General features: G+C 35.1%; 1 protein-coding gene across 3 annotated transcripts; it reads left to right on the plus strand.

The window, feature by feature from the left end:
* The first annotated feature begins 291 nt into the window (after nt 1-291).
* LOC126720255 (uncharacterized) lies at nt 292-26,909 on the plus strand. 3 transcript variants are annotated; one of them, XM_050422571.1, is made up of 21 exons: nt 292-340; nt 454-531; nt 664-747; nt 832-1,053; nt 10,428-10,514; nt 10,643-10,732; nt 10,848-10,974; nt 11,413-11,516; nt 13,083-13,251; nt 13,790-13,911; nt 14,453-14,581; nt 14,676-14,774; nt 14,849-14,906; nt 14,986-15,061; nt 15,166-15,295; nt 23,290-23,447; nt 24,469-24,541; nt 24,638-24,832; nt 25,471-25,564; nt 25,826-26,818; nt 26,852-26,909. In XM_050422571.1, the coding sequence occupies exons 2-20, from the start codon at nt 484-486 to the stop codon at nt 26,782-26,784; spliced, it is 3,024 nt and encodes a 1,007-aa protein (XP_050278528.1). In that variant the 5' UTR covers nt 292-340; nt 454-483; the 3' UTR covers nt 26,785-26,818; nt 26,852-26,909. The 3 variants fall into 3 exon arrangements, with proteins under 3 accessions (XP_050278528.1, XP_050278529.1, XP_050278530.1); XM_050422572.1 differs by lacking the exon at nt 292-340 and having other exon boundaries at nt 365-531; XM_050422573.1 differs by lacking the exons at nt 292-340; nt 454-531; nt 664-747; nt 832-1,053 and adding an exon at nt 9,534-9,895.
* Nucleotides 26,910-27,599: the final 690 nt, after the last annotated feature.

The following is a 27,599-nucleotide window of genomic DNA, read 5'->3' on the forward strand; positions in this document are numbered from 1 at the left end:
TTTCAGCATATCAATGGGTCCCGTGCCGCAATATTTGATTTTTCAATCCTTTTCAGCATATCAATGGGTCCCGTGCACTGTTCACAGGACTTACAAATATCACTTTTCAACAATTTTTTCATTCAAAATGGGTCTCACGGTATTATTTACATATTTAAAAATTATTTTACTATAGTGTTTTCAGTTTTTAATTTCAGCAAAATAAGTTCTATCCAAACGGATCTAAGCGCAACACACACAATAGATTTTGCCTTTTCGTGTGAGAGTGGCTATAAAATGGCTGGAGCAGAGAGTATACCCTATAGCTTCTACCGTTCTATGATATCTACGTGCTGGAATGGTACTCATTTCACTTACTTTTCATTTTGCCTCAATTTCTTTTCATATCATATCATAAGGAATTTTGAGATTTTTCATTAATCCTTCTCTCTCTAAATTGCATAACATAATTAGCGTTCTCTGTAATCGACAATCAACCAAGGAATGGCCATCAGTTATCTTCCTCCAAGAATCATCCAGATTTTCCAGCAGGTTTGTTTCTCTCTCAGGAAATGAAGGAGTTGATAGGGAGGGAAGGGTTAGCAATATATCTGTAGTTTTTTTTTTGCTTTTTCTACGCTGCTAGTTTGATTGGACTCGTATTGTTTCTTTTTCTGTTAATAGATTTTGCCAATGGGATGGGGAAACATATTCAGAAGACGTATGAGAGTATTTACAATGGCTCTAGTAATATACCTAGATTATAAGGTAATATTCTTTTCCAGTCTTGAATGTTTTAATGTGGCTTTTATTAATTTCTTTTTTTTTTTTTTTGGTTGGATATCTGCGAAGGTTTTACAGCAAAGAGAAAAAGGGGCTAGCAATCCTAATACTTTATGGGAAAAAGCTCATGAGCGCAATGCTAAGCGTGTGCTCAGTTTAATAGTAGAGTTGGGAGGTTTGTGGGTGAAACTTGGACAGTATATGTCAACACGTGCAGATGTGCTTCCTGACGCTTATATATCACGTCTCAAGCTGTTACAGGACTCTCTTCCTCCTCGTCCCTTGCAAGAGGTTTTTTTCTATCCTCCACACACACATATATATATGATTGGATCATTTTTTTTTTTTTTTTTTGATGCATGGATTCTGTTGATTTTTTGCACTTCTTTCTACTTGTTTCTGTTTATTATTTACATCCGTCTTTGATGTTATCACTTATCAGCATTCAGCAACCTCCAGAGTAAAATTGTTAACGTTTTGCATAATATGTGATTGGGCTAATTTGGACCTACAAATGTCTAATGTTTTGGTAGTTTTGACAAATATGCCAAGGCTGAAACGGCATAAAAATCTCTTGGGAAATTTCATTTCCAAAATGCCTTTTTTTTTTTTTTTTTCTGGAAATCAGTTATTGCCAAATTGCTATCATAAAAATGGTTTCAATTCATTGTCTGACTTTTTAAATTGAGAATTCTTGACGGTTGATTCCCTCTTCTTGTCATGGAGTTGTTATTGGGTACTTCAAAAGTATATTCCTTCCCTCTCACAATAAGGATGTCTCACCTACCATGAGCCCACCTCAATGTGAGAGGGAGAGACTGTACTCTCAGACTACCTAATAATTTTCCCTTGTCATGTAAATATAGATTTATGAAAATCTTTTCCACGTGGTGTTTATGCATCGATGAGAAGGAGCTAAGCCTTGGCAAAGTTGAAATTTTTATTCTTGAAGACTCTATATGAATGGATATTTTTTCTAATATGAACTTCTTGAGTTCTTGGACACTTTGAGCTTCCGTTAGCTGTTATTGTATCACGTCCTAAACCCAACCAATAGGTTTAAGCATGTAACAATAGCCGCATACTTACAAGGTTTCCACCTTACAAGCATGCAAGGCCTTCAAAGAGCATTAATAAACCTCAACATTTGACATATTAGATCAAATCCAATAAAGTACAAAAGTCCAACTATAATAATAATCTTCCAACATCACAAAGAAAAATAGACTAAATCTTTTAAGACTATAAGTCTAAACAAAAGATAATTTTAACCATAAAAGTCCAAATCTTATTTTCCAATGATTCCTAAACTTCACTCATACGCACATCCCAGTGGAAGTCCAAACACATGCTACTCTTCCTGATTAGAATTTGGAATGAGAAAGAGGCTAGTGAGTTGACAATTCAATAAGTAACCAAATACCAAACCAGTTGAAACAAGCATATAGATTGATAAAATAATATAGATTTATGAGATCAAAATTTTTCACGTGTCAAAAGTTAAAATATAATATGGGTTTTCAAAAATAAACTAAAGAAGTTAAAACATTAGCTGGGTATCAAAGTCAAAACATAGTTATATCGTCCAAAATCATATATATCAAATTAGAATTCAAACAAAAAATATATCATATTCAAATATATATATATATATATATATATATAATCTTGTATTCAGTAATCAAATATATTTGTGATAAATTCTTTATCCTTTACTTTAAATTAGTAATACAATTGAAATAAAAAAAAATGTAACAATTATAAATAATATTTAGTAGTTGAAATACAGTAATATAAGTAAAATAAAACTAATTAAGATAAGTTTACTTATTTTAAATAACTCACCACATAAGAACTTTTCCCTAACACTTTTTTTCTAATATCCTTAGATATCACTTAAAACAATTTTTCAGGTACCATTTACTCAATAATTAATAATTTAAGAAAAACTTATAACGATACTCAGCTAGAAGAGAAACTGCTAAAAATTTTCAATAATTTCTCATTATTAACTCTCCTCGTGAGGACAAAAATAGCATCACAAAAAACTTATCCTATATTTCAGAACCATTATTAATTTATATATATAAAATTTGTCTCCTCACCTAAATTCACACAAATAGTTCACTGTTTCCCACACCAAAAATCCACATAGACATTTTTTTTTCTTTACTTTCTGTCACATAATAAGTTAATAAGTCAATTTGTAAGGGCAACCACCTGGACCCATCTTCTTTTATACGTGTTGTTTTTTTTTTCCTCTTGCCACCATTAGTCCTCTTGAGATGAGGACAAATCTAAGTTCAACTATTTTGTTTGGCAAGAAATTATTCTTACCTGTTTATTTTATTATTTAATTTATTTTTTGTATTATTTATAAATTTTATTATACTTTTTGATACTATTCATAAATCTCACTATACTATTTTAAGTAATTTTTATTTTTATCTATAATACTTTTAACAAAAAAAAATTAATTTCAATAAAACATGCGGATTCTAAACTACCTTTCATCATACAAAAATCAAATTACGTGGACGCTTACAAATACGCCATTCTTCTTTTTTTCTTTTTCTTTTTTCATGTGAAATTTGCAAACTTGTCAGGCCTCAAGCCTAGACTAGCTACTAGTCTTTTTGTATTCCCAAACTCCCAAACTCCATCACTTTGGCACTATTTCTCACAAAGATAGGCCTGTGCAGAATCTTAACACCTAGCACAACAAATCTTGGGCCAAAATGGCCAAATGGCCATAAAATCCTAACTATGTAGTTAGTAGTTCTGGTTCCTAAACTATATTTTTTACTAGCATCTCGAGTTTAAGAGACTCGATTTAGGGTCTATAAATCGAGTTTTTGAGACTCGATTTTCATGGGTTATTCACGTCTGATGTGGTACTTTTTTCAGGTGACATCTACATGGAAATCGAGTCTCTAAGACTCGATTTCTAAGCCAAAAATAATATTATTAATAACCCAAAATGCGAAAACAGCAAAAAAAAAAAAAAAAAAAAAAAAAAAACACGGAAAGAAAGAAAGAGAAGAAGAAGAAGAAGAAATGGAGATGCAACAAGCCGCGCAAGACCAGGCCACGCCAGATCCAGACCGCCGTGCGACCCAATTCGTAGCGCGACTTTTCTACAACTTGGGTCGCGCGATCTAGGTTTTTTTTTTTTTTTTTTTTCCTTCTCTGATGAACACATATCCTTCTCTGGGTTTTTTTTTTTTTTCTTTCTTCTCTGGGTTGTTGTGGTTTTCTTTTCCTGTTGTCCTTGTGGTTTTTTTTTTTTTTTTTCCTTTTTAAATATAAATCAAGTCTTAGAAACTCGATTTCCATGTAAATGCCACTTGGAAAAAGTGCCACATCAGACGTGAACAACCCATGAAAATCGAGTCTTAAAAACTCGATTTATAGACCCTAAATCGAATCTCTTAGACTCGAAATGCTAGTAAAAAATATAGTTTGGGAACCAGAACTACTAACTACATAGTTAGGATTTTATGGCCATTTGGCCATTTTGGCCCAAATCTTGACACAAACGTAAAAATCTGTAGTTTCTATCTTAGTTAACGCAATATTAGGCCATAAAAAAGATTAAGGGTCCATTTGGATACAGTTGAAAACTGAAAAAATGAAACTGAAAACTGAAAAATACTATAGTAAAATAATTTTTAAGTATGTGAATAGTACCGTGGGACCTATTTTTAATGGAAAAAATTGCTGAAAAGTGTAGTTTGTGGGACTCATAAACAGCGCACGAGAGTACTGTTCATAGAAGAAAAGCCAAAAGGTTACAACTGAAAAAAATAAAATAAAATAAAATAAAAATCTAAAACCCAAACGTGCGTCTGGGAAGCGCAAAACGCGCTTCCCAAACGCACTCTAAGGTTATGTTTGTATCCGTTTATTTGGTTAAAATTAAATTTAAAAAAAATTGTTGAAAATATTGTAAATAAAGGTAAAAGTTAGCTGAAATAATATAAAATGACTTATAAATAGCAGCAAAAATAAGCTAAATAGTAAAATAAGCTGACTTTTTAATTTTTGCTAAACACACTAGATTTTTGAGATAAGAACAGCTACTTAACGTCCAAAATAGCAAAAGAGATTTACTAACTGTGCCCTTAGGGCATATATTAGTAATTCATTTTAGAAAACTTTTTATGAAAAAACGAAAACCTAATTCACTATTTTTTCAATCTTTTCAATTTTTAAATTTTTTATTATAAGGCATATGTATATTCTTTCATATTAAAATTTTGGGTTTATTATATCTTTTAGTGTTGTGTTATTGAATTTATGTTTTTATGTTCTAATATTTGAAATGATTATTTTTTTATAGGTAAATAAAAAATATTTCAAATATTACATTTCAAATATTTTAAATTTTTATACTTATAAAAAAAATATTTGAAATGTTTATGATTTTTAATTGTTGTATTGTTAAAATTGAATTGTTTTAATGTTTCTTTACGACTTGAATTATAGTTTTTATATTTTATTTGAAAGGTTTTGTAACGTTAGAATTTGATTTGTGATATTTTATGAGTTCTTATTGTTGTAAATATTTTAAATCAAGTTTCAATAAATTATAAAAATAAAAATATATTGAGCGAGGCCGGGTGAGTACCCTTGAGTGCTTGATGGGGCGGGGAATAGGAAACCCATCTCATTATTAGGATGCAGTATCTCACCCAAATTGGTGACATGCCATGAAATTGAAAATGACCACTTTATATTAAAGTGGGACTTCAAATTTTCCACTTAGGAAACTTACTATTAGTTATAAATGGGTGTATGTTGTTAATTTCTCCCTTATGGGTATGTTGAACATCTCAAATCTCAATTAGTTGCCAAGGGCTACACCCAAGATGAATTGATGTGGGAAGCAAAAGAAATGATTTATTTCATTTAGTCTTGTTTGATTTTGGAGTCAATTGCATTTGTATTGGACAATTGAATTTTATTTTAGAGCTTAATATTTAATTAGATTATTATTTTATTAGAGTAAAGATTATTTTTGTAATTAACAATTGAATTTCCCAAGGCATTTAGAATTAGATTATTATTTTGTTAGAGTAAAGGTTATTTTACCTACCCTTAGGGTCCGTTTATGAACAACTTATTTAGTTAAAACTGAAAACTTTTTGTTGAAAATGTAGAAAACAAAATTAAAAGCTAGCTAAATAGTATAATAGGACCCATGAATAGTACTAAAAAGTGCAATGAGACATATGAATAGTACCAAAAAGAAGCTAAAAATCCAAATAAGCTGATCACAAACAAGCTCTAAGTCAATTAGAAATAGGTTTTTTAAGTCAATTAGAATTAGGTGCTAGTTAGAATTAGGGTTTAGTAGTCTTTATATGTGCAATAAACTTATGAGTCATACTACAAAACTTTATGAACAAGTGATTAAACATAGGTTCAGACATGAAATAACAATATATGAAAAATTATTTTGGCTTTATGCTAGGGCAATCTACCATGGAAGCTATTATCTTAGACACCTAATGGAAAAATATAGAAAGACTTGTAAATATTTCATATGGTTTTCATTTATCTTGAGAAAGCATGTGATAAGAGTCCCTAGAAAGGTTATGTGAAGGGTTTTGAAAAAGAAATAAGTTCCTCTAAAGTATATAAAGTTGATTAAGGATATGTATGACAAAATTATAGTGTGAGAACAAGTGGAGAAATCACAAGTGAGTTTCTTATCATTATAGGTTTGTATCAAGGATCAACATTAAGTCTATATCTATTTGCACTTGTGATGGATGAGCTTGAGATTCCCTATTATTCCATTTCCTAATGTTAGCAATGTATAGCAATCAAATAGGATTACTAAATCAATCTAAAAGGGAGTCCCTTGGTGTATGCGTTTTGCAAATGATATAATTTTAGTAGATAAAACTAGAAGCAGAGTTAATTCCAAGTTAAAAATTTGACGAGACACTCCAGAATCTAAAAGCTTTTAATTAAGTAGGGTTAAAACAATACATGGAATGTAAGTTTAGTAAAAGTAAAAACAAAAACGAAAGGGCAGTGAGACTTGATGGTCAAGATATACAAAAGAGTAACAACTTTGGATATCTTAAGTAGGAGTAAAACATGGTACATGGAATGTGATTAGGCTTAGTAAAAGTAGAAATAGAAGCAAAGGGGTAGTAAGGTTGGATGGTCTAGAGATACTAAGGAGTGACAACTTTGGATATCTTAGATCAATAATTCATAAAGATGTAGAGATTGAAGAGGATGTGAATAATAGGATAAGAGCGAGGTGGATGAAGCGCATTAGGAGTATTGTGCAATTGTAGAATACCTATTATGTTAAAAGGAAAATTTTATAAGACTACTATACAACCAACTATGCTCTATGGTATCGAATGTTGGGTTGTCAAGAAGCAATATATCAAAATAAGTGCAGCTGAAATGAGAATGTTATGATAAATAAGTGGAAATTCTCAAAAAGATAGGATTCAAAATGAGGAAATCCATTTTAAGACAGGGGTAGCTCCTATTGATGAAAAGATGAGGAAAAGTTCCTTGATATGGTTTATTCATATTTAGAGGAGAGCAACTAATGCACCAGTAAGAAAGAGTTAGTTGATATAAGTTGAAGGAACGAAAAAAAATGTAGGGGAAGATAAAAAATAAGATTAATAGAAGTAATAAAGAAGAACATGTCAATTAAGGAAGAATAGAAAGAGTAACATTAGATAAAATAAAATGGAGGAGAATACCTATGACCAATCCAAATTAATTTGTTGAGGATCAATAACCGACCCCTGAATTTTGGGCCTAAGGCTTTATTGTTGTTGTTGTTTTGTAGTTTATATATGAGCAATAATGTACTCTTATATATAGATTATTTTCAGTGCAATTGTCCTAATGATCTAGTGCTAACTATAGTCAACCATAGGTGTTAACTCCTATAGGTTCTTTCTTCTTTGGTGCTAACTCCAAGCAAGTCTAGGTTATCTATCCTTTATGTTCATGTTCTTCGATTTTGTGTCATATATAGTATTGATTATGATGAGAGATTCTCTCCTGTGACTAAGATCTCTTATGTACGATTTTTGATATCCCTTGCCACCAATCTTTTGTTTTTTTTGTTTTTTTTTAGAAGAGAGCTATCATTTTTATTAATCTAGAGCAATCAAGTCAGCTGAGATTACAGCATTAAGATGTTGAGGAGCATTTTTCATCCATACCGGAAAAACTACTAACATATTTAGTAAGGTTATGAGCAATACAATTCCCTTGTCTCCTAGTTAGTATGAGAAAAATTACAATCAACAAAGTAATAAGTAAGAAATTTCACCTCCTTAATCAAATTATCATAGGTGCAAAGGAAGCATCACCAGCATTATCATCTTCTATAATATTGGTATCAGGTTTAGTATGAAATGAATAAAAGAGTTGGATGAGTCCCATCCTTTTTTGGAGAACTCCACAAATTATATATTTATTATAATTTACTAATTAATACTTGTGGCTATTATTAAGCCAAATGATATACAGTAATTTAATGAATTTTATTTGTTACAATGTTTTAAAAAGAAGATCATAATAAAGTGATTGGACTGGTTATTGAGAAAAAAAAAGTTCAAATTTGATTTTTCTTGTAAATAAACAAATATACTAGGATATATATATACATATATCTACATCTATATTATTATTTAAGGGGTTTCTCTTGTTTAGGATTTTCATTTTTTTTGTTCAAAAATGTCCATACCCCCTGTGGGAGGAAACTTAGTCTTGAATCCCAATCAGGTATTGTCCTTTTCGAAATTAGCGACACAGGACGCAGGCCTAATCCTCAAGGTTTTGCTCAATCCCACATCGGAGAGAAATGCCTCTCACTCTTGCCTTATAAGTACTTGGCCTAAGGAAGGGTGTACCATAATATATGTGATCATGTGAGCAAGTCTCAAAAACTGCACATCGCATTGCATGCATTATGCATTCCTTCGAGTCCATCGGCCGATGAAGGGGAAAGGTGGGGTTTCCTCTTAAAACCCAAAAGGCGCCTTTTTATACACTATTTGAGGATTAGACCTGCGTCCCTTGCTGCTAATTTTTATACACTATTTTTTTTTATAGGTCAAAACCCTCTAAAAATAAAATTATAATGCATGAAAATTATGACAAAAAAAAGAAAAAAGAAAAAAAAAAGTTGTATATATATCAAGCTTCCAAGATACTCTGCTCCGCTCCGCTCCACTCCCGAGTCCTAGCACCCACCTATCTGTTTTCATTTTTCTTTTTTTTGAGAAGAAACACCCACCTATCTAAATCTAATACAACATTCCGATGCTTTTGCCTTTTATATTTCCAAGTCTCATTATCTCAAGCCTTGAAGAAATAAGAAGAATCAGTTTCAGATGGCAACCACAACTTGGGCTTCATCCACCACAATCCACGGCTACGAATTTCTGCTGCTTCCTCTACTCTTTCTATTTGTTCACAAGCCGGAATGGCCGAAATAGACCGATCCAAGGTGGAACAGGAGTTTCTCGTTCAGAACATATTTCTTAGAGAGAGCATCACGTATTTAATTATTGGGAATTGAGGCGGCAAGATCCAATCAATTTATCTCATGTCCTTGAGGAGATTGGATTGCTGCTATTAACACTCCTATACATTTTTTTAAGATCCTAGCTGATACCATCAATTACCCCCCACCCACCATCACAAAGCCGGATATTTGCAGAGTTAGAATTAATGGTCCGTTTGGGGAGAGGGAGAGGGAGAGGGAGAGGGAATAGAGTAGAGAAGAGAAGAGAAGAATAGATTTAACACAAAATTAGCTTATTTTTAACCAACTCTACTCTTCTCCCCTCTACTTCCTCCATCCAAACAGGCCATAAGTTTGTTCTTAGAAGCCCTGAGAATCTCACTATTTTGATACTTCTTGCTAGCCCTTGGAAGTTAGAAGGCTACGTTGATGTATTCTGGGCAGGATCACCTTCAGATAGGCAGACTATCTGGAGATATTGTATTTTTTTGGGAGGAAATCTTAGAACATGGAAAAGCAAGAAGAAGAAGAAAACAAAAAATGTAGTTGTTCCAGTGAATTAGCCTGGTTACAACTTACAACACTTCCTTCAAGAGTTAGGATTCTCAGGTTCTACTCCGATCCCACTATTGTGATAATCAAGTTGCTATACCATACACATGACAAGTTACTAATAAGTGGGAAAATCAGTTTGTAGACCGACTTATGATGAATATCTTTACATAACCATCCAAAATGTAGGAATTGATCTGTTCCAAACTGGGCTTATATGCATGATATGTATACTCCCAGCTTCAGCTTGAGGGTTAGAGAAGAGAAATAATATTGCTGTATGAATGATACCATTAGGTGCTATTCTTATTTCTTCTAGAACAATCAAGTATACTCTAGAATAATACTATACTATAGTGGTGAGGTTGAGGTATTCCTGTTGAGGTGTCCTCACCAGGTGTAACAAACTTCCCTACACAAGATTTTTGAGGTTTTTTGTTTGGGTTGTAAATATCATTCTCTTTCGTCATTTTTTTCTTTCCTTCAACAGTTCTATTACTTGGGAGTTTTGGTAGTTCTAGTTTAATCATTATTTGGTATTTTGATTTTGATGATAACCTCCAGGTACTTAATAAGCTAACTTGTGCAGGTTTGTTGGACTATCGAGACAGAGTTGGGGCAATCAATGGATGATCTGTTTTCAGATTTTGTCAAAATTCCTTTAGCAACAGCATCTGTAAGATCCTACAACTATTGTTGGTAGTTGGGAATAGATATGAGCACATAGCTTATGATATCAATAATGGAATTGCTTAAAAGTATTTTTTGAGACAATCTCGTTAGTTACTTATCTATTCTATGCAGATAGCACAAGTCCATCGTGCAACTCTGCTTAATGGGCAGGAGGTAGTTGTTAAAGTTCAACATGAGGGCATCAAGAAAATCATATTGGAGGTTTAGCATTCTTGGCTTTTTAGATATTGGGATGAAAAGATTATGTTGAGGTTTTTTTTTTTTTTTTAATAGTTTTTGTGCCATACGTTCCCCCCCCCCCCCCCCCCCCCCCAAGGATTTGAAGAATGCAAAGAAAATTGTTGACTGGATAGCTTGGGCAGAGCCACAGAATGACTTTAATCCTCTCATAGATGAATGGTGCAAAGAAATTCCCAAAGAAGTTGACTTCATTCATGAAGCTGGTATGCCCAGCTCTTGCCTAGAATTTAGTTGTTTGTAATTAAAAGGAAAATGGCTGTTCTCTGTTGATCACTTGCATTGTCTAGGGCATGTATGGATGAGGAATAAGGATTTACTTGAGGTTTTTGAATGATGGGAATGAAGCATATTAAATTTGCATTGAAGGGACGAGTATTTTAAATTATCAAATGCTTAAATAGATAGATATTCTCTTCAATCTGTTGCTTGGACTCTGCTGTCCAACCTGATGACATCGGTCTGTTACCCTGTTATAACCAAATTATTTCCTATTTGGCTTACTCTATATGTAATTTATATGAACTGTTATCTTGCTATTCTAACTTTTGGAACTTTGCATAAGTTACTCTTAAATTGAAAATGCCTTACACCCCCCTGTTCCAAAATTTGATTCTTATTGACATTTGTTGTTCTGTCTGTAGAGAATACTAGAACAGTCTCTAGAAATCTATGCTGCAAAAATATTGAACAAGATGATAAAACAAATGCCAATCGAGTTGATGTTTTGATTCCAGATGTTATTCAGGTATACTATCTCTGATATATTTAATACTACATGTCTGCACACAGGACTGCATTGGGCTGTGTTATGATTTTTGGATATAGGGATTAGAGGCCTTTTTATGGTTTCTCTTAAGAGACAAAATCCCAAACATAATATCAACTCTTCAAAAGACCCAAAGAACCTAGATCATAACCTGGATTATGTGGGTTTGATTTGATAAGCATGTATTGTGTGGGTGTGTGCCGAGTCCTACATCAAGTGTTTAATATGTCAAGCAGGATTATATAAGCGATTAGGAGAACCCTAAATTGAAACTTGATTAGTCTTTTTGGGGTATAGGTACATATGTGGCTAGTGCTTTTCCCTGGTCATAACATTAGAAGTCTTGTAGGGAGTTAAAATTAGACTATTGCCATTTAAATTTGCATCAAGTTCTGATTAAAAGAAATTTATGATACGCTCTACATGTCGTGTACTAAGAAGTAAAGATAGTTAGAAGTAAAAATAAAGGCTTCTAGTTCTTCACTACTCTAATTACTTTTGACATAAGACTAGAGTAGCACAGTAGTTATCTGCTCACAGATCCACTGTGCGTATGCTCTTAACTTTTGGCCATAATTAACATACCCCTTCCTCCTTCTTCCCAGGAAAATCTTTTAGGCGCTCCCTAAAGTAGAGATTGTAATAAAGAATAAAAAAATCCACCAAAAGAAAGAAAAAAATAGAGAGAGAGAGAGAGAGAGAATTAAAGAGAGTATTCACCTTTGTGTGTGGGCAAAATATGTATTGAATGGAAAAGAAAATAGCAAATTTTTGTAGTAAATAAAATGGGGAGAAGAAGAGTTAAAATAAAACGAAGATGAAGGGATAGATGAATTGTAACGTTGAAATATAGAGTAGTGTGGAAATAAAAAGGTAAAACTGAGAGAGAAATATTGGAGGAAACCTAATTGTTAGGTGAGAAATTAATAAAGAGAAATTAGTTAAAGGGAAAAGTTAACAGATGCCCTAAGGGCATTGATTTAAGAAATATTTTTAGAAACTTTATATGGAAAAGAAAAATGCATTTAATTATTTTGACGGCTTTTTATATTTTTCATAAAAGTAATGTCAAAACTTTTTTAAAATATTTTATTAACAACTGCCCTAAGAGCACCTGTTAATGGAACCTATAGTTAAAAAGGAGAAAAAATGTTGGAAATAGGTGGATAACTTGGCTCAATAGAAGCCTAGCAACAGTAAATGCTACGCTTCAACTTTTAGATATAAGAAATACTATGTCTATAATATTTTCACAACAAATCCTAAATGATAAGTTGTTATTAGCTATTACGGGTGGACAACAAAGTAATTTAAGTTGTGGATTCAAGTTAGAATTAGTAACAACTTACCACTTATGCTTTGTTGTGAATGTATTGTGAAAATGTTGCAGATCTCTTTATATAGATATATATAGATATAGATTCACTTGAGTTGAACAAACTATTGACTTGGTTAAATACTTTTAGATTTTTTGTCCTTTACCATGGAAAATATTGTCTTCCATTTTCATGTACCTGACTCGGCATCCTGTTGCTTCAAATGTAGTCAACGGAGAAAGTCCTTATTTTAGAGTATATGGATGGCATTCGTTTGAATGACTTGGAATCACTGGAAGCGTTTGGTGTTAACAAACAAAAGCTTGTTGAAGAAATAACACGTGCATATGCCCACCAAATTTATGTTGATGGGTTTTTTAATGGTGATCCTCATCCTGGTACTCTCTGTCACTCTCATTGCCTCTCCTCCGCCTCCCCCACTCTCTCTTCAGCTGAGTTTTGTGTGGGGTTGTATCAAATCATTCATTTTGTAGTGATGTGCTGTAATAAGAACTTGTCATGAACTAGCTTTATAATCTGATTTTTTAATGCATACTTTATACATGTGCCATGCAGGTAGATCAAAAGGGCCTTTTTTGTCAAGATTTTAGCCCAAAACATTGATAATGGAATCATATGCTCAGTTAATAATTTCAAATGTTCTCTTTTCATTGTTAAGTTGATCATATTTCCTTGTAGCGTTTTACTAGAGCATATTACTTGATCTTGATATTAATTTGCTTATATTTTGCTTAAGAGACAAAGAAGGCAAGGAAAATGTGATGTGGCATGTGTGATAATAAATTTTTTGCATGGCAAAATGAAACCATAATGACATTGGAATGAGGGCACATATACACTAGCTGGGCTCTATTTTTGATTGTCTACATGCTCAAGAAATAATGCGTTCACTGCTTTTTTGGGAGCATTATGCAGGAAATTTTCTTGTGAGCAAGGAACCTCCTCATCGTCCAATTTTGCTCGACTTTGGGCTTACAAAAAAACTGTCAAGTCCTATCAAGCAAGCACTGGCTAAAATGTTTCTGGCATCTGCTGAGGTTTGTAAATACTTATTTGTGGTTTTTCTGTCTTTGCCAAAACTGATACTGCGCGGGATTTTAAATCCATCTAAAGAACTATATCCGATGAGTAACTTATTGACTTTGATTTTGTGAGCCTTTATCAGTCAACGCTCACAGAGATGAAACGGTATTATTGTGTTTCATTTTGCTTGTTCCTTATAGGGCAACATATTTACTTTGCTTTTGTTTTCCTCTTCTCCTGTTATTTTAATGTGTAGCAATAGGTTGCCATGATGAGTGTTAAAAATTAAATTGAACTAATAATTTTGCATCGTGTGCAAATAATTGGGAGTGATCTGTTTTCACTCATGACTAATAAAGCTTGGTGATGAGCAATGTTCCAATGCATATGTATTTGAGAATATTACTTACCAATACGATATTGATTGAGTTGGTTTACAATAAATTATGATTGCTGCAATACAACCAATTCATTAGTGTTGTCCTTCTGCTCTTAAGATTGCTTTGAAGTTCAAACTGTTCTCTTGATGATATAGTTTGGATGCTTTTGCCACAGGGGGACCACGCAGCTCTTTTGTCTGCTTTTGCAGAAATGGGATTTAAGTTGCGCCTGGATATGCCAGAACAGGCAATGGAGATAACAAGTGTACTCTTTCGTACTTCATCGTCAGCAAAGGAATCTCTTGTAAGTATGCACTAAGCTTGTGTTACTTCAAGTATTGTTTTTCCGTCTTTAAGTCCCGACCTAGTTTTATTTACTTATTTGTTGGGTTTTTAAGGAAACTATGAAATTATTGTCGGAGAAAAGAGCAAAAAACATGAAGATTATACAAGAAAAGATGAAACTCAACCAGAAAGAATTTAAACGCTTTAATCCTGTAAGTTAATGTGTCTGATATGTTTATTGACTATTTTCATCCATGTTCAATTCAGTTACAACCTTTCTTTCCAGGTTGATGCAATTCCTGGAGACATTGTAATCTTTTCACGGGTCCTTGGTCTTCTAAGAGGTCTGTAACTGGAATACCGATGGCTAAATTTAGGTTCCAATTGTTGTCCCTTATTATTTTGTATGTTACATGGATTTAGGGCTTTCTTCCACACTGAATGTTCGCATAGTATATCTAGATATCATGAGGCCATTTGCAGAATCTGCTTTGCGAGGGTGAGTCTATTCTGAATCTTGGTGTGTTGTAGTTTATTATTTATTGTCATTCTTGTTTCTGTAATCGGTATCATATCTGATTGAATCCAGAATGCCCTTAACAGACATATTAGTAGGGGACCAAGAGTTAATGATCACTGGATCTATGACACACCTGTCCATTCTGATGTGGAGGCCAAGTTAAGGCAGTTCCTAGTTGAGCTGGGGAATAATGATAAAATACTTGGAATACAGGTATGCTGCACTATTTAACTATCAATATCATAAGATGATAATCCAAATACCATCTTTTTGTTAATATATCAGTTACTGTAGCTTGATTTAGATTTTCTTATCTCTCTACCTTTAACTTTTTCAGCTTTTAGTCTCACTGTTTGTAGACCACACGATGCATGAGAATAGATAATTATTTTATAAAAGTGGTATAATATTTAATTTGTTCTCCCTAAAAATTAAACAATTTCTAAAATTATTTTCTATTTTTCCTATTTCTACCCATAAATCATTCTATTATTTTTGGGTGTGTTTGATTGATATTATTCATTTATAAGACATTAAGATGGTCCATATTCTTTGAAATTATGATATAGTGCATTATATATGTAAGGACACGATTATTTAACGGCCCAAGAATGACGTTGGGTTCGTACATAAAAGATTCCTCACAATATGATTTGTAGAGAGTGGGCTTAAAAGGCTTGCCTTTGATCGCTGGGTAACGGTCTGGTCCTGATTTTAGGGGGGCTCATGCAGAAGTGGGTTTGGCCTGAACATCCAAGTCCTACAACGATGTAGCCTGAAGGGTTTGACTCCTCGGACTTAGTCCGAGGAGCATCAAGTTCTTCCCGTTCTTCTCCTCCTTCCTCTCCCCCCTCCCCCCCTTCTCTTGGCTTTCGTTTCCTTTTATACTCGTATTCTTCCCTCTCTTTAGGGTCCACGTGTAAGCTTTACCTTCTGAGAAGGGGACTTGTCCTATCCGCCCATACCTCAAGTGGTTGGGAGTAGACGTAAAGGTTGAATAGCATGGTCAAGAGCATGGGTCTGTCAGACGCAGAGTTCTCTATTACAGTGTTGGCAGCCTTTTCACTTGTCTTGTCCCTGCATTAAACTCGACCTTCTTCTTTAGGTGTTTTGTGGGGTGCTGGATGTGAAATCGTCCTCGGCAATAAGTCTCCTCGGACTTAGGCCTTGGGCCCTGATGTAGAGCGGGCCTGGGCCATGAATTCTCTGGCCCCACAATAGCCCCTCAAAATCCTGCTGCCTGACTTTTAAGTTGGGGAGGAGGGTTTTGGTGACGTTAGGCTCACACAATGGCTCGTTCAAATTCTGTGCTCCACTGACACTTGTATTTTTACATTTACATGGGAGACGTGCCCAGTTAAGAGTCATTCCTTCATTTTTTCACTCACGTGGAGTCCTCTGACGTTTCAACAATCGAAGCGCACCTTCACGAGGATCTTCAAATCCTACGGTTTGCGGATGGCGTGGGAAATTGAGCCAAGCCTGCCTTGTCCATAGCACTCCTTGGAAAGCTGCACAAATTAAATGCTACCTCCTTACCCTTTATATAAGTAGGATAGGAGGTTATTCTCCTTGCATACAAACCCTTTGGCTTTCTTCAGAGTCACCAACCTTCAACTATAATCATAGCCTCTATATCCTTAGTGCAATATGTTTGAGACATGGGCAGAGGTAAAGAATTTACACCCACCACAGAGGCGCCGGGTCCTTCTGAGACTCAAGGTGGTGTGGCCTGGACAGGGGAGGCACAGATTCAAGATAGTCTTCCGTTTTGACAAGGGGGAAAATGGTATTCCTCCCTCTTTCAGTCAAAACCCGAAGTAGGTACTGGTCGCATCAGATTCTTGGTACGTCAGAAGTGAGGTTTTCCGTCATCAGCGCCGTCTGCTCTACCGCAGGCATGGTTACGTGGAGGCTCATCAACTTTCGGCTCTCTGCACCTTTTCTTCAACGGTGCAAGCCTCAAGTTGGACTCCCTACACCTTTTCTTCTACGGTGCTAGCCCCAAGTTGGGCTCTTTTGTTGCTTGAGTTATAGGCATGTAAAAGTATTGAGGAATGGTTTCCTTAGACAACATTTTGGGACGGTAGCGCCCCTCTTCCCTGGCTCTTTCTTCACTCTCTTGTATCTTTTCTTTCCGCTCATGTAGTTAGCTTTTAGTATAAGCTTATTCAAACTTTTTCATTGTATGCTGTACTGTTTCTTTGTGCTAATAAAAGATAAATTTGTTTCCCTCTAAATACTTCTCTTTTCTATGGTAATTACTTTGTGAATGGGTATGCTATATCTGTATTTTTCTTTAATGATACATAGGACAGAAAGCCTTGTGACAAAAAACCACCGATTTGAACCTATTGAAACTATCAAATATAATAACACCAATCAATAGCAAATTAAACTTATGGGACTAACCGAGATAACAGTTGAGTGTATCGTAGCGCGCGTGAAGTAGGCGCCTGAGAATGAGGGACCCAAAATAATCCATCCAAGAGGGCGGCCAAGTAGTAAGGAACTTTGGCCGTGTTTCCGATAACTCCTGGCCTCTGATCCGAGGACCGGGGTTCGATTGTGCCGGCCCATAGGCTTGAGTCCGAGGACCATACAAGGCTTTGGTTCTGTCCAAAACTTGTAGTTTCTCTTTTAAGTAGTTGGTTTCCCCATAGGCTTGAGTCCGAAGACCATACAAGGCCTCGGTTCTGTCCAAAACTTGTAGTTTCTCTTTCAAGTACTTGGTTTCCCCATAGGCTTGAGTCCGAGGACCATACAAGGCCTCGGTTCTGTCCAAAACTTGTAGTTTCTCTTTTAAGTAGTTGGTTTCCCCATGGGCTTGAGTCCGAGGACCATACAAGGCCTTGGTTCTGTCCAAAACTTGTGGTTTCTCTTTCAAGTAGTTGGTTTCCCCATAGGCTTGAGTCTGAGGACCATACAAGGCCTCGGTTCTGTCCAAAACTTGTGGTTTCTCTTTCAAGTAGTTGGTTTCCCCATAGGCTTGAGTCCGAGGACCATACAAGGCCTCGGTTCTGTCCAAAACTTGTGGTTTCTCTTTCAAGTAGTTGGTTTCCCCATAGGCTTGAGTCCGAGGACCATACAAGGCCTTGGTTCTGTCCAAAACTTGTGGTTTCTCTTTCAAGTAGTTGGTTTCCCCATAGGCTTGAGTCCGAGGACCATACAAGGCCTTGGTTCTGTCCAAAACTTGTGGTTTCTCTTTCAAGTAGTTGGTTTCCCCATAGGCTTGAGTCCGAGGACCATACAAGGCCTTGGTTCTGTCCAAAACTTGTGGTTTCTCTTTCAAGTAGTTGGTTTCCCCATAGGCTTGAGTCCGAGGACCATACAAGGCCTTGGTTCTGTCCAAAACTTGTGGTTTCTCTTTCAAATAGTTGGTTTCCCCATAGGCTTGAGTCCGAGGACCATACAAGGCCTTGGTTCTGTCCAAAACTTGTAATTTCTCTTTCAAATAGTTGGTTTCCCCATAGGCTTGAGTCCGAGGACCATACAAGGCTTTGGTTCTGTCCAAAACTTGTATATATATATTTTATATTTTTTTTTCTCTTTTTTTTTTTTTTTTTTTCGAAAATTAGCCCCTCGACCAAAGCAGGGCGTTAGCTTGATGTTGGAAGCCCCTAGAGCTGCCTGTGCCGTTGACACTGCTAGGCGTAGCCCCTAGCGGAAATTTATGTCGGAACAATAATAGCGTGCTGTTGGACATGATGGAGCTCTTGCAAACCCTTGCTCAACAGAGACTTGACTCCACCACCACCGGCGCCAACGCGCCAATTGTAAGGACACGATTATTTAACGGCCCAAGAATGACGTTGGGCTCGTACATAAAAGATCCCTCACAATATGATTTGTAGAGAGTGGGCTTAAAAGGCTTGCCTTTGATCGCTGGGCAACGGTCTGGTCCTGATTTTAGGGGGGCTCATGCAGAAGTGGGTTTGGCCTGAACATCCAAGTCCTACAATGATGTAGCCTGAAGGGTTTGACTCCTCGGACTTAGTCCGAGGAGCATCAAGTTCTTCCCGTTCTTCTCCTCCTTCCTCTCCCCCCCCCCCCCTCTTCTCTTGGCTTTCGTTTCTTTTTATACTCGTATTCCTCCCTCTCTTTAGGGTCCACGTGTAAGCTTTACCTTCTGAGAAGGGGACTTGTCCTATCCGCCCATACCTCAAGTGGTTGGGAGTAGACGTAAAGGTTGAATAGCATGGTCAAGAGCATGGGCCTGTCAGACGCAGAGTTCTTTATTACAGTGTTTGCAGCCTTTTCACTTGTCTTGTCCCTGCATTAAACTCGTCCTTCTTCTTTAGGTGTCTTGTGGGATGCTGGACGTGAAATCGTCCTCGACAATAGGTCTCCTCGGACTTAGGCCTTGGGCCCTGATGTAGAGCGGGCCTGGGCCATGAATTCTCTGGCCCCACAATATATATATATATATATATATATTCTGTATGACTAAACTTTTTAAGTTTCAAATAAATTATTCAAATTCCTCATTATCTTAAAAGAGATTATCATGATAATCAAAACTCATAACAAAATTACACTTGATATCACTCAAATAATTGGTAGGCACATTCAAATGCAAAGCCAAGATTGTGTTTTGATATAAATTCAAATTATCACTTCCAAAATAACTAAGTATCAACTCAAACAAAAATCAAGCCAAAGTTATGAGGGAGAGAGACTACTTGTGATGGGAAACTCAAAAATATAAGACCAAAATGTATTAACCCAAAATAGAGTTATAAAGAACATAATGATTCATCAATTTAAAGTAGTTGCAAGAAAGAATAAAAAATTCAAGAGAGAGGGGGAGAGAAAACAATCACTTTTTTAGGAGAGAATGTGAGAGAAAATAGCAAATTTATAGAAAAAGTAAAAATAAAAGATATAAACACCAAATTATCCAAGTCATGCTATGTAATAGAATAACAATTTTTTTTTTTTTTTTGATAAAATGTAATAGAATAACATTATATTCTTATATACTATTTTATAATGCAATAGGAACTTCTAATAATCAAAGAAAAGAAAAAATATAGCAACTTAAAAACACAAAACTAAATCACATCAATCCAAAGTAAAGCTCTAAAGAACACAAAACCTCTATCAACCTAAAGTAGAGATGCAAGAAAACTAAAAAAAAGAACCACAAAAAAAAATTTTGAAAAAAAATTTGAGAGAGAGAGAGAGAGAAATAGCATTTTTGTGTGGGGGAAAACTATGCATAGAGTGAGAAAGAGAATGACAAATTTATAGTAAAAGGATAAGAATAAGAAAAGTCAAAATAAAGGAAGATAAATGGATAAAGGAAGATTGACATTAAAGTAAAGAGTTGTGGGAAGATGAAAATGTAAAAAGGAGGGAGAAAAGTTGGACAAAGTGTAACAATAAGTAAATAAACTTTTTTTTTTTTGGGAGAGAGTTTTAACCTATGGCATCCACTCCTGATGATAGTTTTTTATCATCAGATCAAGACACTAATCGGTTTTTGATGTAGGCAGGGATTGAAACTCAGATCTCTTATTCAACCATCAAAAACTTTACCAGTTGAGCTAACTAGAACCTACAAGTTAAAAAACTAATAAGAAAAAAAAGAGTTCTTATATATAAAAAAAAATTAAAAATAAAAACTGACAATGATGCATATCCAAAAGAAAAATTAATAGTAGAGTATCCAAAAATTAGGCCATGTCAGATTCTGATATCCACTGTTAGATTGTATATCCAAGAGTTAGGCGCTTTTGGATATACATTACTGTCAATTTCTTTAAGACCTTCTCCTCTCTCCCTGTATATGTGTGTGTGTTAAAATACCTAGTATTCTCAAAAAAAAAAAAAAAAAAAAAAAAAAAAAAAAAACTAAAACTAAAGTGCTCTTTCCAGTCTAATGATAAAATTTCTTAACTGATGGAAAAAATTCAATAGAGTATGCTAATTCCTAAAATGCCTCAAACATTCCTAGCAGTTACAAAAGCACCAAATTCCTGCCAGCAGTTAATAGTGATACCAAGCTCTCCTTCATGCAATAATGACATAAACATACAAAACACAACCTCATTAAACTATAAAGAGGAAGGAAAAACAAACTTGGCAATAAGGAAACTATACCTGACATGTCAAGCTGGCATTCCATATATACCTCTACCACAGATAAGTATTAGTAAAAACAATAGAAATTTTACTGAAGGCATGTTTAACTCTTAGAAAAACTAACAGTAGTGTATATCAAGAGTTCTTAAGAAAATGACAATGGTGGATATTCAAAAGAGCATAACTTTAGTTTGAATATCAGTAACTATGTTTACTGAAAGTAGCTGCTATAAATGCTAAATTCAGATCATGAGCTCTTATCTTTTCCTTTTATAGCCACTACCCCTTCACCAATGCGTTCCAAGAAGAATCTGATTATATGCTACTATCTGTATCTGCTTTTCTAGTTAGATGTAATGCTTGGAGGTGTAGGCTATTGAGGATTACTGAAGATCCATTTATTGGTTGAGTACTGAAATTTATTTGTTTTGTAACTGGTATATTACCAATTGCCCCTAAATGTTAAGTTGTTAGGCAATTGTGAATTTAATCACTTATCCATTATTCTAACACTCCTACTCACATGTGGGCCCAAACTCCTTAATTTCTAGGGCCGATATATGGGATTTTTAACTTTTTTAAATTCGAGGTAGGACAGAAACAATATTTAAACTTAGGACCACCTACTTTGATATCTACTGATTGTCCAAAGCGCTTAAGTTATTAGAAAATAGTGAATTTAATAACCAACCATTATTCTAGCAGTAGCAAAGAGCAACTACTGATTGTGGTACTTAAATATTGAATGGACTAGCAAAAGTATATCGGTCATTATGTACTAAAACCAAAGTTCGTTTTTTCTTTTTTTGGGTGATGTTAGGTTTAAGTTTCCAGTTTGACTTGCAATGTTCTAAAGAGAATGTGGATTTGGATTAGGCTAAATTCATTGGAAGCTGTTATTGTTATTTGTATGCTGGAAAGCACGGACAAAGCATTTGGGTTGCGGTGCCTGTGTCCGACACGTATGGGACACGGGACATGCATTGGACACAGCTGTACGCATCCCGACCTTTTTTTTTTTTCTTTTGAAAAATGATGAATACGGCAAGGACACGTCGAGACACAATTGGGACATGTCCTGGGCCAAGAAGACAAAAAGAGCTGAAAACCTTAAACACACTGTAACGCCGATCTCCTCCCTCTTCTTCTTCTTCTCATAGAGCTCAGGCCAACTCTTTTGCAATTTCCCCCTTCTGCCCTTTTCCCCTGTTTGTCCATGTGTGATTTATCTTTATTTTGTCTGCCTCACACTATCACAAACACGTGAAGCATTTATCTCCACCCACTCATGTGAATAGCTTCTTTTCAAACTTGTCTTTTATAAGTTAAAATCCACCACCCATCAAGCCAGGTAATTATAAGTTATAACCTTTTATAATTTTATTAAAAGATTTTTTTAAAATTATTTAAAAACAAATAATGTTTTTGTTATAAAACAAATTTTGTAAGTTTTGAAATTATATATATATATATATATATATATATATATATATATATAATATATGTACCCTTGTCGTACTTGTGTCCTAATTTTTCAAAAATTGCCATGTCGCTTTATCATACCCATGCCGGTATCCTAGTCAGTACTTCCTAATTTGTATGTTGCATTCATCAAGACCGGTATCCTAGTCAGTCCTTCCAAATTTGTATATTGCATTCATCAAGATGAGAATCCTATTTCAAATTCCTTTTTTGTGAAAAAGAAGTCTTTTCTTTTAAAACATTAGAAGATTCCTCATTTAAGTTCTTGTCTTTAAAACATTTTCTAGTAAAGTTGAAATTAGAAGAGATCTATGCGTTTAAGATCTACATATCTGCTTCTCCAAAAAAAAAAACTATGTATCTATAAAGTAAAGAAATGGAACCTAAATAAGTGATTCCATTTGATTAATTTGGAAACAAGAGAATTACCACGGGTAACAAATGAATTTGGGTGGTACAATCCACACATCTAGATGTCTCTTAAATCATTACAATTTATGATCAATTTACGGTTGTTGTTGATTTTATCGTGTTTGAGTATGTTGTTGAGATTAGTATTTTTATGTTTAATGCATTGACACCCCGGCTTTTTTTATCCTCTTCTTTTCTGATATAGTTTTTAATAATTTTTTCTACAGGTCTGTGCCTACAAAGATGGAGAGGTTATAATTGACACTGCTGCTGGAGTGCTTGGTAATTATGATCCTCGTCCAGTGCAGCCTGATAGCCTTTTTCCTGTTTTCTCTGTGACAAAGGCTATCACAGCGGGAATGTTACATTGGTTGGTTGACAATGGGTACGTTATAGAATTTTATGAATGTCAAAGGTTTATCTTTTCAAATCAAATGATACAAATCCTTTTTGTTTACTTTATTATAAACAATTAACTGGAATCCCTTTTTGGGTCTTATAAATTTATTAGGGAAAAATCTGTTGCATACAGTGTTACACACTCTGCCCAAAACAACTCACGTTTTCAATTGTTTTGGCCGTGTGTATTTGAATGATGGGTGTACGATAGTCTGTATTTGTCCATCCACTTGAAAATTTGGTGTACACTGGAAATTTGGTGTACAATGGAGAGTTTAAGTCAATCTCAATGACATCAAAATACTAGCATGATGTGAAAAATATAAATGCATGGCCAAACATCAGTGTATCTTAAATTGAAATATGATAAATAATGTGTAGTAATGTTACAGTTACTTCATATATTCCTAGAGGTAATAAAATATATATATGTGTGTATTTTTTTTTTTTTTTTTTTTTTTGGGGGGGGGGGGGGGGGGTTGTGGGGGGAGGTGGGGGCTACCCCTTGTTGGCATCGCCCTCTTTACCAAGAGAAGAAAAACTTGGGTTGAAAATTTCCTTATCCCTCCACAACATAATGTCTCTGTAATAATTGCTTTCAAAAGCCATACATGACTCACAGGTACTTTCATAATTAATAAACTTTTGACATAATTTCTGTAATTCTAGAATGAAGTAATTGTAAACCATATCACGTACCCTTGTTTTCCCAAATCTTTCTTTTTTTTTCCTTTGCACTGTTGATGAATCACAATTCTAAACATTTACATGAACCATGTCAAAACTTAGGATGTTTCTTTTTTTCTTTTTTTGCTGGGGTGGGGGGCTGGATTGGGGGTACTTCTACAAATGTATTGATGCTTTCTTGAACACTGACGAAAGTACACAACTTTAAACCTAAAACTTTTATTTTACATGTAATTACAAATGTAGAAATTCATTAATAATTGTTTTCTGGGCATATTATCTGGACTTTAATATTTGTTTATGAACATTTTATTGCCCAGAAAGCTGAAGCTCGAGGAAAATGTTGCAAATATCTGGCCAGAGTTTGGATCAAATAGGAAAGATCTCATCAAGGTTTAAATTTTATCTCACTTTCTGATAAACTTCTCCCTGTATCAACTGTCATTCTTAATTAACTTTTTGTTTGATTTTTTTCCATTATCTTTCTAGGTCCATCATGTGCTTAACCATACATCTGGTCTTCATAATGCTTTAGCAGACATCATCAGAGAAGATCCTTTACAATTGTCTGACTGGGATGAGTGTTTGAATCATATTGCTTTGTCAGTACCTGAGACTGAACCTGGCCAAGAGCAGTTGTATCACCATCTATCTTTTGGCTGGCTATGTGGTGGCATTATTGAGGTATAATTGCTTGCCAATATGTTAGAATATTTTGATCATGTTTAAATTTATCTAAACTCTCTGCTAAACTTTTTTATTCCTGGTTGGGATCTCTAAATAAAGCAGTGAAATAAAATATGGTATTTGATTATCATCTGTTCCCTATAGGAATTTTAGGTTGAGGAAGTTACATTGAAAACTGTTTAAATACTAAAAAACTATTGTTTGAACTCACATTCCAAACGGGCCCTAATCTTTCCCCCTTAGTTTAGGAACAGGGTCTATTAGCCCCTAAACATGGTAAAAAAGAATTTTGAGGCTCGATAAAGATTTTATTTTCCTGCCTTATACATGTCCACTTCATTTGTTCTGATAGATTTAATCTCGCTCTCTCTCTCTTTAACACTCCTATGGAGCTAGACTGTTGATCTCTTCATTCTATTAGCAATGGCCGTCTAGGAGTTGGTGCATCTTTCAGATATCATGTTTTTTCTAGCATGCCTCCTGTGTTTGGATTGTCAGTTCGATCTGGATTGATAGGTCTATTGGAGACATCAAAGTGCTTTATTAATCTTGTGGTTTTTTTATTCGTGAAAACTTCCTTGATGTTCTAAACCTTACCTTCTCTGCTGTTCTAATATTCTGTTTCGATATAATAGCACGCATCTGGGAAAAAATTTAAGGAGATTCTTGAAGAAGCATTCATTCATCCCCTCCAAATTGAAGGCGAGTTATATATTGGAATTCCTCCAGGCAAGTGTTGGACTTATACTTTGTTAATTCTCTTGCTTCGTTGTGTAGAATATTTGTACACATGATTGTATTGTATTCTTCTCTCATTTATGTTGAACTACAGTTTAGTTTATGTTTCTAATGGTTAATTTATTTAGTGTTGTGGTACTTATTTGAGGGGAAAAAGATTTTGTTTATAGTAATTATTGTTTGTGAAAAATAGTGTTAGTGGTAGCTGGGCTATTATCTTCCTTATCACCATGTGCAATGGCTCCTCTTCAGGTGTGGAATCTCGACTTGCAACACTTACTACAGATAGAGATGATCTTCAGAAGCTCTCAGGGATCAGCAGTCGTCTTGCAACATGTACACTAAATAAAGATGATCATGAGAAGCTCTCACGCGTCATCAGTCGTTTTGACGTAACCTCCACAATCCAGCTGGGTGATGTTTCCCAACTTGCAACCACCCTGCCTGTTACATTCAACAGTCTCAACATTCGTCGTGCCATCATACCTGCTGCTAATGGACATTGCTCAGCCCGTGCACTTGCACGTTACTACGCAGCCCTAGCTGATGGTGGTATGGTACCTTGGCCCCATTCTTCTTCTTCCAAGCCACCACTTGGCAGCCACCCACACATCCCCAAATTTCCTTCCCAAAAGACCAGCAAGAGGCAGAAAAGTAGCAAAACCAAGGAGGTATTTGCTGCTGCAATTAACAGAACTAATGATTATGAAAAGAAACCAAATTACAGTGATGTTAGCCATAGTAGAAATTCCAGCAATGATAGTTGTACTAGGCTTGTGAATGATAGCGGCAATAGCAATAGCATTAGTATGACTGACAGCAGTGAAGATAGTAATCCTCGAAACAATTCTGTTGGTAGGATTTTTAGCAATCCTAGAATTCATGATGCATTCTTGGGTGTTGGTGAATATGGAAATCTCGCTTTGCCAAATGGGAAATTTGGCTTAGGGTTTAGGAGGTCTATTTCTGAGGATGGGTCCCTTGTTGGCTTTGGGCACTCAGGACTGGGCGGATCAACCGGCTTTGCTGACATGAATAACAGGTTTGCTATTGCTGTGACCGTGAACAAAATGTCTTTTGGGGCTGTAACTGGAAACATCATTAATTTTGTTTGTTCGGAGTTGAATATCCCGGTGCCAGAGGAGTTCTCAATATTCAGTGAGATGGGACCCAATGCACAGATATGTTTGGGGAGACTTCTGAATAATTGAGGATGGGAGTGAATTGTAAGCCTGTACCAAGAAGGCTTTTCTTTTTTTTTTTGAAAGGACCAAGAAGGCTTTTCGACTCTTATTATATACCCAAGGAAAATGTAGATGTCAGTGTTTTAAATTTATACCGTAATGCTTAATTCTTACACTGGATTCGAGAACACGAACGGCATGTTCTAGAACTTTTTTAATGCACAGGTTTGCTCTATTGCAGGTTTTATCTTTGTGTGTTCTGTTTTGTATTTTTCCCCCTTCTTAGCTAAAAGGTTATTAGTAAAACACACACACACATTAAGGGAATGACGCCGTCGTTCCCCTTCCCTGAATCAAAACATAGAAAGTGCAAAAAGAGGGTCTAAAACAGAGAGTATTCATCTTAAAACAGAGAGTAAATTAGATAGAACTACAACGTTTGATGCTCCTATAAATCTAAGTTTTAATACTCAACAGAAAAAGACACCAAACACACAGCAATTCATTGTTCTGCTACTACTTATATCCAAAAAAACACACTAAAAAAACTGGGTTTTCATCATACCTAAACTTGGCTGGAGCTGGAGCTACGGAGTACACCCATCACTGATTCAGTCAATATAGGGATTCTCGATTTAAATTTCTCGGCCTCAATCTCTGCAAATCGGTCTTCATTAGAACTCAATCATTGATTATGTCAAACCAATTCATAATATCTTTGCAAATCAGTCTTGAATAGTCAAACGGACTCAGTTTCCTACTCGGTCTCTCTCTCTCAGTCCGACTCAGTTTCTCATGCTCGGTCTCTCTCTCTCATTCCGACTCAATTTCTCTCTCAAACG

This window comes from Quercus robur, chromosome 4 (assembly GCF_932294415.1).
Source record: "Quercus robur chromosome 4, dhQueRobu3.1, whole genome shotgun sequence".
In the NCBI taxonomy this organism is placed as follows: Eukaryota; Viridiplantae; Streptophyta; class Magnoliopsida; order Fagales; family Fagaceae; genus Quercus; species Quercus robur.

What these genes read in the sequence shown, in the direction of transcription:
- LOC126720255 (XM_050422571.1), top strand. Translation starts at nt 484, where the DNA reads ATGGCCATCAGTTATCTTCCTCCAAGAATCATCCAGATTTTCCAGCAG. An exon ending in TTCCTTTAGCAACAGCATCT is followed by an intron (nt 10,515 to 10,642) that starts GTAAGATCCTAC and finishes TATTCTATGCAG; the next exon opens with ATAGCACAAGTCCATCGTGC. An exon ending in TGTTTCTGGCATCTGCTGAG is followed by an intron (nt 13,912 to 14,452) that starts GTTTGTAAATAC and finishes CTTTTGCCACAG; the next exon opens with GGGGACCACGCAGCTCTTTT.